The following is a 16,598-nucleotide window of genomic DNA, read 5'->3' as shown; positions in this document are numbered from 1 at the left end:
TATCTTGGCATCTTCTCCAGCAAGTCATGTCATAGCCAGTCTTCATCAGCAGTGCACACAGAGATGCCAGGCTCAGCACACAAAGCGTGGCGCACCAAATCTGAAAACATTTTGAATTTAGTCTATTAAAGACTAGTGGCTCTTAATAATGCCTCAAACCAAACTGCAGGTCCTGATGCCCATGTCAGAATACAGCCGATTGCTTAATACAGGAAACCCCTGGACAGTTTTACTATCCTTTGAAAGATGCTTTCAAAACCAAAGATCAGCTTGGGTGGCACTGACAAAACAAGCTGGAGGTACCAGGGGAATAACACACAGAGCCTACTGTCTTTTTTTATAAAAGTATTTTTAATAAACTGATGGATTTAAGATGCTAGACAACTTGTTGCCATGTACAGGTAACAAAAGTCAAAATTCTTTGAATTTTATACAAATACTATGTAGCACAGTAAACTTGAATACAAGTTTACAAAAAAATGCATCGGTGAATATTCAGCTTGTAACCAACTTCCAACAGTGAAAATTATCATGTATCAATAGTGATCAGAATTGCATTGCAAATTTTAGAAGTAATGCAACTATGTTTTTACCAAGCGACTCTGAAGTTACTGGTGCACACTGACAGTACATTGGATTTTTTGGCTTGCTGAACAGAAAATGGCATTTAAATAAAATGACTTCAAGTTAAAGAATATAATATGTATCAAAAGTACTATCGGACAGAAAATTAAACAAGAATGAGAAAGTAAACAGAGCAGAACCCTGAAGTAGTGATATTTTTCTACCCGTTTTGATGGAAAAGACTCCACAGGTGTCCAGCTTTCTCACAGCATTTTGGAGTGTTCTAGTCCTAGCACAGTGTGGTCATTAGTCAGCTAAAGTAATCCCTGCTTGGCAGTAATGCTGGTGAAAGGTAACTTGCTCTATTGCTAACAAATTGGAGTAACCACTGGCAGGGCGACTTCTCGGAGGCACCCAGTGGAGGCTGAGTTGACAGCATGCGACTGGAGTTACAGTACTGGCTGCTTTGATACAATACCCAACAGCCTTCAGGGTTCAGGTGTCAGTTTCCTCACTGGATTTACAAATGGATGGTTTTGAAACAAACAAACAAAAAAAATGGAGCGTAAGACAGTATTTTCACCTGTACAGCTAGAGATAAAATGAATGCTTTTGTTACAAACTTTCCAGTCTGCTTTATAAAAAATAGTCTCAGTTTTACTTCTAAATAAAAACTGTGCTGTGATCTGTCACGTTTTTGCATTGTACATGCTGTAGTTGTGTGTGTTAATGAAGGTGTAGAGATTTGTGACCTAGCGCTCTGGATATATCAGAAGCCTAAAAAGCTGATTTTGGTACATAAAAGTTAGGTAGCAATGAAAATTCATTCTATTTATTTTTCCTAAAACCTAGGAAAAGCTACAGTACATTGCTAGATCAGTGGCCTCAACCCTGAGCTGAAATAAAGGACCTGCCTTGGCCAAGAGAGTTAGTCACGTTACTACCACAGCTGCGCAGCAGAGACAAAAAAGCCTGCCCGTGGCCTGTTGTCTTAGCTGTAAGTAGTGTGAGATTCAGTTCTGTAATGCTTGAGAGTTGACTGGAGACCACCATATTCATTTTCACTACAGGGAAAAAAAAAAACAACCTAAAACTCAAATTCAGAGATTCAAGTGAAAAAACACTCAACAGGGACAGTCAGTATGTCCAGCTTCTGGAGAGCAAACAGAGAACGTAGTTAGTGGTAGACTTGTCAGTCTTAAGCGTTTCCCACTTGGTAGAAGAGATTATGAAAAGACGTACCAAACTACAGTTAAAGAGACTTCTACTATTATCCACTCTTTCCAGAAAGAGTCTCACTTGATTTCCCCCCCCAGAGCTGAGCACCTCTCTGTACCTACACTGCATCACAGAAGATGAGCAAAAACTTAATGACTGTCTGACAAAGAATTCAACCCAACTGCTAGCAGAACTTCCGGCCTTTTCTAACGTGAGTCGGAATTGGCAATCATAAGAATTCTTACTACGACACAGCCTACAGCACCTTCCCATAGGGTTCAATGGCACTGGCTACCCACGACTAGGAGCATTCGTCACATGAAGCATTCTCACCTCCTCGGAGGATTTTTTTGCCTTTTGAACAGCAGAAACTGTAGAGTCAGTATTTCACTTAATGGAAAAACTAAACGCAGCAAGAGACTGAAAATAAAGCTTGTACGAATCACTTATACTTCTAGTAATGCACGCCTCTCTGTGAGCTGATCAGTTTACGGATGGCATGGTTTTTGTTAGTTTAAGGCAGCAAGTCTTTCAAAATACACAAGCTCACCTCCCTCACGTTTGTGCTACTGTATCCTTATGTGCACAAGAGAACCTCACTAATTTACACTAATGACTGGAAGAACCATTAATTCTCTTGGTAAGTGAACAAGAATAAGGCATTCCATTATATATTCTGATCACTAATTATAATTTAGCTCTAATTATAATCTACCAGCAAACATACTTCTGTGTTTTAGAAAATAATATCTCTTACCTTCAGATATAATTATGTGTGCAGATTAGTGGGTTCTGCTGTGTAAACACGCAGGTGCATAAGCAACTTTCAGGTTTTTCTTCATTACATCTGACAAGAAAGTTAATGCCACAGACAGAGACTGTGGGCAAATAAATTAGGATTTCTCTATAATTTGTGCGGAAACACACAACTGGGCAGTAATTTATAGCAAAAAAAAAATAAAAAGGGCACGAATGTTTACAAACTCAAACCTCAAATGAAGCAAAATCAGCAGCAGAAAGCAAGGCCATTCCCCAACCATAAATGGCTTGTATTAGACTACTCCAAACTATATGAAACAAAAAAAAGAATACAACTACTAACTTTCATATAGAAGTGTGAAATCAAGTAAAGCAAACAGTGAAAAATTTGTTGAAGCTTCTAACAGATGATATTCACATGCCTAAATCCTGGTTGAAGCAGACCAGACAGACAGACAGAAGACAGGATGCAAACTACATGGCTGAGTTAAAAAAAAAAAAAAAAAAAGGATCAATGTGCATTGTAATGAGATAGAAATTTCCCTTCATATGTGCAAAAATCCACAGTTGCATTAATGTAGAGGTCATACTTCTAGTAACAGATCTCAGACAAAACCAGTCTCTCTACATCCTGGAATCTACCTGTTTACATCAGCCACTTTAAGTGCACAGTACCCTGTTCACATATATAGTATTCAGCAGTTTCTGGCATTTCTCAGAAATTTAATGTTCACCTGCCTTAAATCTTGAAAACAAGGGGGAGAGTTCATCCAGGGCATCATACCACTGCTTTTGAGTTACACCAACAGTTAAATCAAACTTGAATTCTCTCGTCTTCCATGGTGGCAGGAGTCCTTACGGGACTTGTAAACAGCAGTACACAATACTGTAAACAAATAATTTATGTTCTGCTTTATACATGATGTTAAGATAACCCAGGTCTACCAAACAGGTGAAAATGAAAAGGGTGGCTTCACACAAAATCCTTCCCTTTCCTCCCAGCAATTCTTTTCACTACATAAATAATCCTGAGCTGAAACAGGGGTTGATGAGAGCCTTTTTTGCATATAAAAACAATGTTCTAGAGTCAGCTCTCATGCTCTGTCAGGAAGTCAAGTGCTGGAGAGATTAAACTGAAGTATTCCAAATCATTTGTTACTTTGGAGGAGGACTTATAATTTGGTGTGGCGTCCAGTTCTAGACCCAGATGCTGAGCTTGCCAAGGAAGCTGATGCTGCTGCATCCTCAGCTTCCTCCAGCTCATCGTGTAGCTCCTGGCTAACGCTAGACTGGAGGGCTGCCGGAGTTAGCCACTCCTTCGGCAGGCAGCTCTGGAGAAACGGTATACAGGAGCTGAAGTAGGCAAGGCGATTCACCCATCGCGGAATCTCTTTTCCACACAGAATCTAAGGAGGAAAGGGAAAAGAAAGGATTAATTTGTCTTCTGGATTCAGCAGTAACAAAACCACAGTACTGTCAAGAAAATGCAAAGGCTGCAGCAGCCCTACAATTCACAAACGCCAGCTGAGAAGCACTCAAGTCAGCTGCACTAAGACAACTTTCTCCATCAGTACAAGCAGCATCCCAAGTCACACACGGAGACTTGTTTTCCACTGTGAGAGTTTGACATTTGGTTCTATACCATTTTAGAAGCCCTAAAAAGCCTAACCACCTCACTCTTTTTTAATAACTTCTATAAAAGGCACAGAAATGAGTTAAGGTATGCTTTCTATTCACTGCTAATTCCTCAGAAATTGCAGGAGAAATCTCACTATTAGAAAGAAAAAAGCACCCTGAAATCAAGTGGTCAAAAAAATAGTGTCAATACTACGGTTACGTGGAGTTACACGTACAGCTGAGACTATTCACTGTGACAGCCTCTGATGGCTTTGCACAAAACATCACTATCTTACAGCACACAGGCCAAGCACACACATGTAGGACCACTGGGACAAGAGAAGCTATACAATGCAGAGCTGGTTTCAACTCCTCAAAAATATATAAAACCTGCATTAAATACATGTTTTTACTGTACATCAATCATTAAATGGTTTCATTGTCACTATTCAAGAAGTGAGCTATTTTACTTAACTACCTGCATATTCACTTCTGGTATCACTTATTCCAGTGCAATCTGGAGAAATATCATAGCTAATGGGAGCATTACTCTGCTGTAACTGAGCAGGATTTAACTTGTAATTATATTCCTGTCTTTATATTCAATTTGAACACTGGATAGGACACAACATAAAAGAGAAACAACACGACCATGTGGCTGAAGAGTATGGCAAAAACCTGGCCATGTAGGCCAGATTTCATGCCGACTGCAGCTTTGCCAGTGTCTCACCCTACTTACTTGAACCAGCGTTGCACATGAATCACCATCTCAATAAAATTTGCCACTGCCACTTGAAGATGAAACAGTCTACCCAAAACACAGCCTATGCAGTAAGTGCGCCATTAATTATTTTGAAAAAAAGAACAATTAAATTTTATGGAAGTTCACCATGAAAAAAATAGCCATCCCTTTTTTGGGGTGCTTCAATGAAACATTAGAATAAATTTTGATGAGCACAGATCAATAACTACTGATAAAAGTCACAGCTGTCATGCCCTTCTTTGTCCTGGGTTACTTGCCCTTTCCCTTGTGTTGATACACATCAGTCAGTGATCAGGCATTCATTCATATTGGCAAACCGATCACGTTAAAATAAAGCTGAGGGGAAAAAGCAAAACCCATTCAACTCCATAGTCAGATACTTTGCACAATCACCTGGGTATCTACATGACCAGGACACAGGTGCTGGCAGAGCCATAACTTGACAAAAGCCTCTCAAGCAGAAGATTAACATTGTCTGTGAAACTTCAATGCCTTTGTTATTCTTTAACAGTAGGGTCATAACTTTAAAAATTATTTTTGGTGTGATGGCTTTGTGGGGAAATGCTGATAACAATAACACATGGTTCTGTCCTCAGTAGTGATCTCTGAAGCATCTGAAATGCTTTTGAAATCCTGTTAATACTAGGTTGCTGAATTAGAAATACACCCCTGCTCTAACAGAAACTATGTATGATAACAATATTTAGCGTTTTCAGCAATGAAATCATGTGCTTTGGACAGAAGCACAAATAAAACCTGAAAAACTGTGACACTTGCCCAAGGCAACAGAGATAGGAAGTTGGAAATTAGGCCAAACATTCCAAAGGACAGGATGGAGGTGACGCTCTGTAGCCACTTGGGAAGCACCTTTCTATACACCTTTATGTTTGTTTACCTCAGATAAAGCTGAAGAAAAGTGATTGCAGTTTTTGTGCATTAGGTGATATGCATTTCCTTTGAACTCCTTTCCAAGCTCTTCTACTATTTTTTCTATGTCATCTTCCATGAAGTCAGTACTGCCTAGAACCACAGCCTCTCTAGAAGAGAAACAGAGAGAGTAGGTGATCAGGCTTCCATGATATAGGTGGATTACTGTTCACACATTGCTCAAAGATCACCCCACTGTGGGTGGTGAGATCTTTCTGCCCTCCTAGAACAACACAGATTCCTTATGTTCCATTTTACAGCACCATTATCATCCTTATCATAAAAAATGATTTCCTTGCCAATTGTTCACCTGTAGTTGACTTATGTTCTTTGCAACTTAACTCTGACAAACACTGGATGCAGTTTTCCCCATATCTCCAAAGGATATTGTTTCTAAGAGACAGCTGAGAACGGTTAAGAGCTTGTAACGCAGGGAAGGGTCAAGGCAGTCACACTGAGGAAGTGGAAAAGAGATATGGGGAAACCTTGAAAAGTAACATTTTACAGCTTTTTTCTTTGAATAAAAATTTCACTACCTTGAAAAAGTTACCCCTTTGTATACACTGTATGAATAACAAAAGCTAGCCACAAGTCCACGTAATTTGTACACATTTAAGGAATGTAGTGGTATGCTAAAAATAATGTCCTTTGCTGTCGACACTTAACTGCCTCATCACCCCTGTCCATCTTTCATTTCTAAGTAAACACACAGAAATCCTGTAGCATCATTCAACACATCTATCCTCAAAAATAAAAGCAAGAAGTTGTCTCTTGAACATGCCTTCTCAAAAGCAAGAAAATAGGTATCTTTCTTACTTAAATTTAAATGTTTCTCCTAGCTCAGAAGCATTTCCTGGTGAAATTTCAAATATTCCAGAAAAAGGGTATGGGTGACCACCGTAGGCAAATTCTGAAAGAGAAAGCTCAGATTTAACAAAAACGGTATACAACAACAGTAAAGAACAGCAGACCTCACTGCCTGGAAGATCACAAGGATCTAAAACTAGAAACCAGACATGTTATTTACATGGGTAACAAATGCAGGGAGCTGTAAATGAATAGTTTTGTTAATTACTAGTCAACCTAAGTAAAAACTGACAGGAAATCATCTACATCAGTGTACAGGTTTAACTTGAGTAACTTTATAGTAAGTATATATTGTTTTCATCGTGTAAGTAAGGATTTACAAGGTAAATTGTAAATCCTACCAGTGTTCTTTATACATGCTTGTCTTTAAAAGTTCCCTTATGTATTTATAGATCAGGGAGTACTGTATCCTCAAAGGTCTGATGGGGCTTCTATTCAGTGCGCACTACAGCTCATAAGTGTGGCAGCCAGTAGTGGCCTAATAGGTGTTTTGGTTTTTTTCTTAATTTGCAAGAGTTCAACTGTCACGAGTTCTTTACTGTAACAAGAAAGTAAACCAGTGGATGCATCTGAAGCCTGCGCATAGCATCTGCTAGCGTAAGCACTTACAGTACATGAAAATATCATGGTGTGCTTTAGCTTCCTTCTGTGTCTGCAAGATAACACAGCATACCACACCCAGAGCACAATAAAAAGCTTTAAGCATGACTTCACGCTTCCTTTCCTCAAAACTCGTAACACATCATCCAAGTCTAGCATTCAGTTTTTTGGATAATCTTTTTTACAACAGGTTAATAAATAAAGTTTGATGTACTTCGAAAAATGCAAGTCATTGTTCTAGCAGGCACATGACCCGCTAGATGAGAAAGCTGTTATAATCTGAACGGGAAGGGAGGCACATGTATTTGGCACAGCTCAAGAACTGGGGTTCAGGCACAGCACTATTAAGAGCAAGGTCCTTCTGGTTTCGATTAAAAGAAATACAAAAAAGGTTTAACAATAAGCATTGTATTTTGTCAATTAATTGCTTTGGTAACACTTGCAAACCTAGTTACAATGTGACCATTACAGTAGCTGAAACATTTACAGTTCAAGATAACTTCGGGCAATGTGGTCCGTGGATTGCATGCCACACCTTTTGCTGCTTCCCCTCACCTCCCAGCACATTCCAGAAAAGAACTGAAGTAGATTTTTCTTCTTTGAATGGACTACTTTCAGCAACACCATCACCTCAGAGTGTCATTATACTGCTAGGCAGGAACACCTCAGACCTGACCCTGCGCTACAGCACGCTCAGAAACACCTTCTGGCAGCAATGGGGATTCCAAGTGGCCTGAACAGTTGAGGATGCTGCATCCCCAAAGTATGATCTACTTCCCAACATCGGAATGTATTGCTGTATTTATCACAAGTGTATCTTTTGTAAGCCGTATGCATGAGATGCCTTTTAATGAAACTGTCTCTTTAAAACAAACCAATCTACTAATAAGGAACCGACAGGTTTTCCTGACCATCATGCACTTTTAGGTGTGTATCTGCAACAGACCATTGTTTCTGTAGTTAAAAATTAACTCCTTGCATGAAGTGCTGGCAGAATACTGAGGAAAGTTCGTTCAACCATGCTTTCATAAAGCATACATTTGTTTTAACGACAGGTATTTCAAAACCTGAAAGAAAGATTTCTACGCCTAGCTGAATACTTTGTACACTTTTTCATAGCTGCATAGCTTTACAAGAATGCAAAATGGCTACCGGACTATTTGTATCCAAGGCTTTTGCCAGAGGCAGAAGAGAGGAGAACTTTAAGAGAGAACTGATGAACAGGTTTCAGGAGCCAGACTTCCCTTACTACCTGGAAAACGTGTTTTTTTTTTAAATAACAGCATTTCTGAAACAAAGGGTTAAGTTATGTTTTTCTTGTACATACCTCGGCCATACACCTCTATACCTGAATGGAACACTCCAATTCCAAGGGAAGAAGTATATTCATTCATCCAATACTAAAAGGAAAGAAGAACACAAAAAAGACTCTAGTTAGCTCCCAATACAGATGTCTTCTTGACGGCAGACTGACATGTATTTGTCCCCCACATCAAAAGCATAAAACCCTACCACAAGTGAAACCGCACAACCCGTTTGATGGGATCAGAACATGCCAGTAAAATTCCCCAACTGTACACAGTGAAATAATTCCATTAGGTTCTACTCCAGTGTTTTAGTGCTGTCAGCGTCTGTCAACCAAGGAGACCATACCTGGGAGAAATCCAGATCAACTTCCGATTTTCCAGCAAATTACAGGTTGTAAAGTTTTCCATAAGGCGGAATACATTTTAGAATCAACTGCAGTAATTTTGCAGGAGGATTTTTTTTTTTCTTAATAGTATCAGAATGCAGGTCTGTAACATACACACACCGTCACTTACAGCAATGACCACACTTTTGCTTATGACCAGATGAGCACGAGACACACCCAGAGGTATGTAAGATGGACTGAAATTACCTCCGTATATTTTGCCTTTGAATACTCCCTTGGCGGTCACCATAGAAGAGACTAAGCTCTCTCCAGACTCCTGATGTATGTCTCCATACATCAGGTGTAACTCTTTTGCATAGGTCTAACACCTGTTTCCAGTATATCACTTCTGTTGTGGCCAACAGGTAATAGCTGCATTTCAAAAGGAAAGCAGGAAGTGATAGTTTAAAAAAATAAATTAAAAAAAAAAAATGGGGGGGGAGGGTGGGGCGCAGGGGAGGAAAGGAAAAAAACCTTCCCTTAGTGCTTTCTATTTTCTTTTTCAAAAGCAGCAGCAAGTGCCTATCAGGAGTTAGCGATTACCCTCAAGACCTTAAAGATGGACAGTTCCAGAAAGGGAAAACCTCAAAATTACTGTCTTTCCTTGGCTACATCACCACCCTCAAAATATCAGTCTCCAAGCAGGAAAAATTTTCAAGTGACACATAATTTAAAAAGGAACCTGAAACAAAGGCTAAAAAAAACAAAAAAACCCCACCTCAGCTGTATCCTTAAAACAGAAAAGCCTCTTGAAAATACACAGAAAACATTATTTTGTCAATTACTCCAGTAGTGGGATTTTTCCTCCCAGGCCGTTTGGTCCCAAAGGGCACCCCTGCGAGCTTCTACCAAGTAAATTTCAAAAAGCCAGCTGGCAGGCAGGAGACAGACTGAGCTAGTAGCCCCAGCAAATTAATATTTGTTTAGCAAACAGGAAAAAAAAGAAGCTATCTTCTTTACACAACCTGTTGACATAATAAGTGCTTTCTGATGTGAAGTCACTATTAAAACAGCATAACATGATAAAAATGTAAAAGGTTACAGGTGTCACACTTGTTAAGATGCACTAGCTGGAGTTAGTACATAATTTACAGGGCCATTACAAACATTATGGCATATAACCTGCATTTCTGAAAGCCATTTTCTCCTAATAAAAATGATATACTAAACTTTGGGCTGAGAAGCTATTTATGAAAATCAAAACAAGTTAAATGGCAAAAAGAGCAAGTCAGGCCAAAAGTTACAAATCTTCAGGCACTAGATGTGTATGTATTTGGCTTTTACAGTCATTCTTAGCCTAAAGATCATCAAACCTAAACTAAACGGTCCCTCAAATTCAGCTACTAGCAGCTGCCAAACATCAGCACATCATTTTTCCAGCTGAAGATTCACCATTGTGCTAGCAGACATGGGACAGAAATGACTATCTGGATAATAAAATAGTTTTGGGCCCCTCACTACAAGAAGGACATCAAGTTGCTGGAGCGTGCCCAGAGAAGGGTGACGAAGCTGGTGAAGAGTCTGGAGAGCAGGTCTTGCAAGGGGAGGCTGAGGGAGCTGGGGGTGTTTAGCCTGGAGAAGAGGAGGCTGAGAGGAGACCTTACCACTCTCTACAACTACCTGAAAGGAGGTTGTAGCGAGGTGAGTGTTGGTCTCTTCTCCCTAGTAACAAGCGATAGGATGAGAGGAAATGGCCTCAAGTTGCATCAGGGGAGGTTTAGATTGGGTATTAGGGAAAAATCATTTACTGAAAGAGTGGTCAGCCACTGGAACAGGCTGCCCAGAGAGGTGGTGGAGTCGCCATCCCTGGAGGTGTTCAAAAAACATGTAGACGTGGCACTTCAGGGCATGGTTTAGAAGACATGATGTTGTTGGGTTGACGGTTGGACTTGATGATCCTAGAGGTCTTTTCCAACCTTAATGATTCTATGCTGAGGATTTGATGTTCTCTTCTTTAGACAAGCCAGTTGTGGGAATTTTTGTCAATGTGAATTAATAGAAGAGAGATTTTGCTCCTTATATTTATTTAAAGCTAAGGATCGTTTTGATCTGTGTATAAATTTTGCTTAAGACTAAACTTTATACTTCACTTTAATTTCTGGCTTTGTTAATGCATTGCGATGTTAGCTAGAGGGGTATAGATGATTACACTAAATCAACACCTTAGTCTATTTTAAAGTTCTTTCCTTCCTCCCCACAGAAAAGAGCAGAGCTAGTCTGCATGAATCTAACCAGACTTTTCAGATCAAGCTACATCCAGAAATATACTGGGTTAGATTTAGTCTGTATAAAAAGACAGAGCAGGGAGAAAACAAGAGGGGAAAGAGGGGGAATGATGTTATGACTTCCCAACTAACTTAGTGGATTTGTGAGCATAAGAAAATTGATTCTGTTCACTAAAGTGAAATCAAAGCCCCAGGAAAATGGAAAAGCTACTTAAACATAAACCTGTTTCAATTCTGAAGCCAATCCTAACTCCACACTTTACCAGCTGACCATTTCAAAACAGGTTTAGGTTTATATTTATAGTCAAACTCATAGGCACACTCAACATAAGAGTCTGTCAGTGCAGGAAGAGAGTATGTTTACCTAGTGAAAGGTGTATCCAAATGAACCTAATCTAGAACTGGGCTAGACAGGGTCCCTGGTGCTCTAGCCTTTCCCCTCCTGGACACCCATTCTGCCAGAAAACTCTGCACCCAGCCTCTGAATTTCAGATAACCTACGCATCACACAAGCATTGGATCTGTTAATGCCAAGCAAGGTTACTGGTGCTCTCTGAAAATGGAACAAAAGTAAGCTATCCCATAAACAGTGGAAGTAATAAAGCCTAGCTTGTCACTAGGCAGGAAAAGAGAAAAATTATTCACACTCCTCTATGAAACATAATGCAAGGTATAGGGAGAGGGCAGAAAAGCAGGTCAGCAATCGTCCTCATCAATCCATACAGAAGCAGACGACTGGGGTGGAAAGCTGCTCTAACAAAGTGTTCAGCTCATCCAATGCTATTCAAGTACACACTCCTTCTTACTGGTGCCACCTAAATACGTGGGGCTCACTACACTACACAACAGGAGCAGTGGTGGCAAATTAAACAAACATTAGCAGCTTTGGAAGAAGTGCCTAAAGCAAGCTGGCACTTCACTTAATATTTCCAGTAAGAACAGTGTAGGTTAATTGAAGATAAAAGAATTTCAATAACGCAGAATTACTTCCCCCCTAGGAACAGTAATTATATCTAATGATTACTTAATCTGGATCAGCTATTGGAAGGTTGGTCGCATTTTCTCATTGAACAAAAGGCCTTATCGCATGGAAGAAAGAAATGTAAGACAAATGCAACTTAAAGTACACTGAATTTGGCTACAGCTGAAATAATTATACACAGCTTATGCAATAAAGATTGTAAATTAAATGACATATCTATATATATCTCTCGCTGGTTCAGTAACATGCTGTAAATTCTAGAATCCCAAACTGATCCCAAAAGCTACATCCTTGCCTCCATTACACAAGCTGGATTCCCTTCATTTAGTCTGATATGAATTTTGCCATAGTAGAATGTATAGAGCCACAATCCCGTATCCTCAATATGTTGCAGTAAATCAGTCTTGTAAAACAGGAATTCATGTTTAATGCAACTGCCAGAACAAAAATATCAGAGAAGTATTTTTCTATGTGCAGGATAATGTCATGTCACTGAAATGAAAGAAAAACACTAATCCTAGTGCTTCAAAAATATCTTCATTACTTTCTTTAGAACTTTCATTTATGTTAATACTTTTGATTGTTATATCCTTATTTGACAAGGGGAAAAAATAGGATGCTACTTTGGGCACAAGAAAGCTAGACTCCTAAAAATAGCAGTTAATTAAAATGGAACTATGAAGTACTCCGGTTCTCAAAACATCATATATCAAAGTTTTCCCCCCTACCCTTTTAATGATCATAAAAGATTTTCAAATGCATGAACTGCAGCATATAAACATGCCCTTAAGCTTCTCTCCTGCTGGAAAGTTACCAGTACTTGAAAGTCCACTTTCTTGTACAAAACAGGCACCCCTCCTCGCCCTTTGGTTTTATCAGAGAATTTTGCTTTTCCAAGCACTTCAGTGAAGGACAATGGAAGGTTATATGCTCCCAAACCAACCCACTCAGTCCTGCAAGGAGTTTCAGCAGCAGCAAGGTCACCTAGTATTCCTCTGCATACCTAAGCAGCTGTCTGGGAAATGAAGCTACAGTTAGCACTCAGGTTAAAATAAAGCTGTTCATACGACTGTTGCAATTATAGTAGTGTTGATTCTGTCAGCCAGGTGACTAACAGTGGCCTCTTGTTCCAACAAGAAACAAAAAACCCCAAACCCACCCCCAAGTGACACAACATGTCAGAAGCAAACAGCAAACCTGCTAGTGCCTCAAAACACAGTTGGCAGGGCTTGGTGAATAAACAGAACTTCAAAATAGCTATTACGAAAGACACTTTCCTTCTCCCGCCCACTCTTAGTGCCCCCAGACAAGGCAGTATCATTGATTTCAGCAGGTTGTCTACAAGCTGTAACGTAACTGCTACGCAACATGACAGTGGGGCTTTAGTTTAAGCTCCTGCTTCAAACAAGTTTAAAATGGACTGAGGCATCGTTTTGCGAAAGTGTTCGAGGCAGGATGTACGAGTGTCTTTCAGACACTGTGGGAACCTCAGGTTTTCTTTCCAATTTAAAGGAAATCTGTTTCTCTAATGGTCAAATAATGTAGACATCGGTATAAAACAACAAACGCAGCTGAAGTAGGATATAGAAACATTCTGCTTAGTGGTCTCAGACTACACTATGTATAATTTGTGGTGATGTACAGCTTCAACAAATACCACAACTGCAGACCAATGCACAAAACACACCCCTACATGTGATCAAGCATCTGCAAATAAATGTGCTTTCTGGCTTCTTTTGGAGAACAGGTTCCTTCCACAGATGGTGGCTTTAGAGACTATGCTAGTTTTTGATGTAGGCAAGGCCCCACTAATCACAACAGGACAACCATCAGTCCCCGACATATCCTAAGGAAACATACGATACCAGTTTTTAGGAGCACGACCTTTCTGTTCCCTTTCCTTCCCCCCTTCCCCTCTGTCAACTGTCAGCCTTCCTAGGATGGCTGGAGTGAAACCGATCATACCAATTCAACTCTGGAGGAAAAAGAAAGTAGGATATAGGTTGCAGCAAAGAAATCTAAGGAGTAAGAGGTGAAGGAGAACGATGTGAATGAAAGAGCAGGTTATCACAAGAAAAAAGGAAAAGTCATGCTGAAGTCGCACCCCACCATCACAGCGAGAAGGGAGTTTCTCGCAGAGGCCATGGCATCACTTCCCAGACAGCACTTACACAGGAGACGGTCCATTCTGTTAAGTTTCACAGCCTGTCTGTGAACTGGGCCCAGGTGACACTTTGCACAGCTAAGCAAGTCTTTGTGACAACACTGGGTCTTCCATCTTTGTGAGTCAGAAGTGTGTCAAGGCTTGACTTCAAAGATACTATCTTATGTAAGAGTCCTGAAACTGAAGTCCTACTTCTTTCTCTGTACCAATATTTATAGTTAATACATGTAAATCCATCTCTTTTCCTGCCAAAAGAGTTTCTCCAATGTATATTTTTAACTATAGTCCAGAGAAGTCATACATATGCATGCGCCAGAGCATCCTTCCCTCCTTAAGTCTAGTATAAATAAGGCACAGTGACTTTTTTGTCATATCAGCATCATGTATGCGCTCAACTTGGTGAGCAAAGACCCCATCCCCCCCCCCCCCCCCCCCCCGAAAAATTGCAGTGAATAGACTGCTCCTGTCTTTAGCCTCCCCTCGTTCTCTACAAAACAAAGTGTAAGTAACAGGTTATAGTCGCTGGAGACAGAACTCAGACACCGGAGGGGGCAAAAAAAGAATCCTTTGACAGGAACATTGATTTTTATGATAAGTATTAGGGTGAATGAAAATAATGACAAGAATCAGGGTAGTTCACATAAACTCATATACCATTCTCATTTCAAGCCAGATAGCTCCCTATTGATTTCTATTAAGTATTCTAGCATTAGAGCCTGAGTATTCCCAAGCAAACAAGCTGCATTTTCTCTCTGCCAGCAGTCACTGACTCTACACCATACACCTTTGCCCTTTGAAATCACCAGTTCACTTTAAAATGGTGGCAGTGGGACAGCCAGTCCAAAAAAAGCTAAGTAACACAAGCAATGTTACCTGACGCCAGTCATCAATCTTACTGTCCCACTATCAGTAGACTCAAAACGTGGTCAGATAACTAGTACTACCTGTTCTGATTTCCAGCGATTGAAACGCATTAACGGATAATATTTTCTTAATATTACTTATGGGCACCTCCTGTTCTATGCAGGTACTTACACCTCATTAGTTACCATGGCATTTGAGCAGCTTCCAGCTGAACGCAAGACAATACAGGAGCTGCTGTAGGTGTCACAGAAAGATCACCCAGAAGGGAGGGGAGGTGAGCTCATGGGACTGCAAATCAAGCCGGGGCAACTGCCTTATTTCTACCAAGTCGCAGCCATACCGAAACTGTCCAAAAATTCCGGTATAGAAAAAAAACCCTCCACATCAAGGGCACAGCGCTAAAAACCTCTCATCCCTGCAGAGGCAGGTGGGGTATCCCCAGGTACTATCCTGTTGGAAAATCGGGCACTTTGACGCTCTCGGGGAGCAGGAGCGGCAGGGCCTCCCCCGGCGCAGCGACAGGGGAAGGGGCTCAGCGGGGGGGCGTTCGCGTCCCGCCCCTCGCCGGCGGCGGGGCCGGGGAACCGCTGTCCCCGCGGCAGGGAGCGGATCCGCCGCTCGCTGCAACACCCGGCCCGCCGCCCCAGCAAACTTTTGCGGCGGGTCACAAGAGATCCGCAGGAATCGCCCACACCCTCCCAAATTATCGCCCCCCGCCCCGAGTTCGTTACTTCTCCTTGCTCCCACCGTCCCCGCCGCGGCCGGGAGCCCACGGAGACAACTCACGCGTGGGTGGGCAGGAAAAGTTTCCCCGCTACCCCACCCCACCCCCCACGGCCCTCCCGGGAGCGGGGCCGGTACCGGTACCGGGACCCCCGCCCGTGCCCGCCGCCACGGCTGCGGGGCCGAGGTGCTGCTAAGGGCCTCGGGAGGGGCCTGGCCGCCGCGGCGGGCCCCCGGCGCCGGGCCGGGCGCTCACCATGTCGTAGACGTTGAGGATGACCAGCTGGTTCGCCATCGCCGGCGGCCCGCGGGCGCCCCCCGCCCGCTCGGTCGCTCCCGCTGCGGCGGCGGCGCTGCTCAGGCCGGCGGCGGGGCGGTGGGGACCCCCGGGGGCCGCTTCCTCCTCGTCCTGCCTGTTGCTGCGGGGCGCGGGGGGGCGGCGGGCACCATGGAGCCGCCGCCGCGGAGGGACGGGGCCTCGCCCCCGGGAGAGGCGCTCAGCCCGCGGCCGGCGGCGGGGGCCGGGCGGCGCGGGGGGGAGCGGGCGCGGGCGCGGGCCCCACCCCGGTGGCGATGGCGGTGCCGGCGAGAGGAGCGGACGAACGGGAGGGAGGAGGCGCGGACAGGGGAGA

The 16,598-nt window shown here is 42.2% G+C and overlaps 1 protein-coding gene across 1 annotated transcript; it reads right to left on the bottom strand.

Moving 5' to 3' along the window:
- Positions 1-332: 332 nt before the first annotated feature.
- On the bottom strand, positions 333-16,357 carry DESI2 (desumoylating isopeptidase 2). The gene is made up of 5 exons (XM_064445812.1): positions 16,223-16,357; positions 8,643-8,715; positions 6,665-6,758; positions 5,817-5,958; positions 333-3,947 (listed from the first exon to the last, which is right to left on the bottom strand). The coding sequence occupies exons 1-5, from the start codon at positions 16,259-16,261 to the stop codon at positions 3,714-3,716; spliced, it is 582 nt and encodes a 193-aa protein (XP_064301882.1). The 5' UTR covers positions 16,262-16,357; the 3' UTR covers positions 333-3,713.
- Positions 16,358-16,598: the final 241 nt, after the last annotated feature.

The sequence above is a fragment of the Phalacrocorax carbo genome, chromosome 3, assembly GCF_963921805.1.
Source record: "Phalacrocorax carbo chromosome 3, bPhaCar2.1, whole genome shotgun sequence".
NCBI classification, from domain to species: domain Eukaryota; kingdom Metazoa; phylum Chordata; class Aves; order Suliformes; family Phalacrocoracidae; genus Phalacrocorax; species Phalacrocorax carbo.
Note: the sequence above shows the minus strand (reverse complement) of the source record. Positions and strands in the feature narration are given on the sequence as shown.

Excerpts from the sequence above, each read along its gene's own strand:
- DESI2 (XM_064445812.1), bottom strand. The coding sequence starts at position 16,261 with ATGGCGAACCAGCTGGTCATCCTCAACGTCTACGACATG. Across the intron at positions 6,759-8,642 it reads TATAGAGGTGTATGGCCGAG|AATTTGCCTACGGTGGTCAC; the intron begins GTATGTACAAGA and ends TTTCTCTTTCAG. Across the intron at positions 3,948-5,816 it reads TTTCTTCAGCTTTATCTGAG|ATTCTGTGTGGAAAAGAGAT; the intron begins GTAAACAAACAT and ends TTTCCTCCTTAG.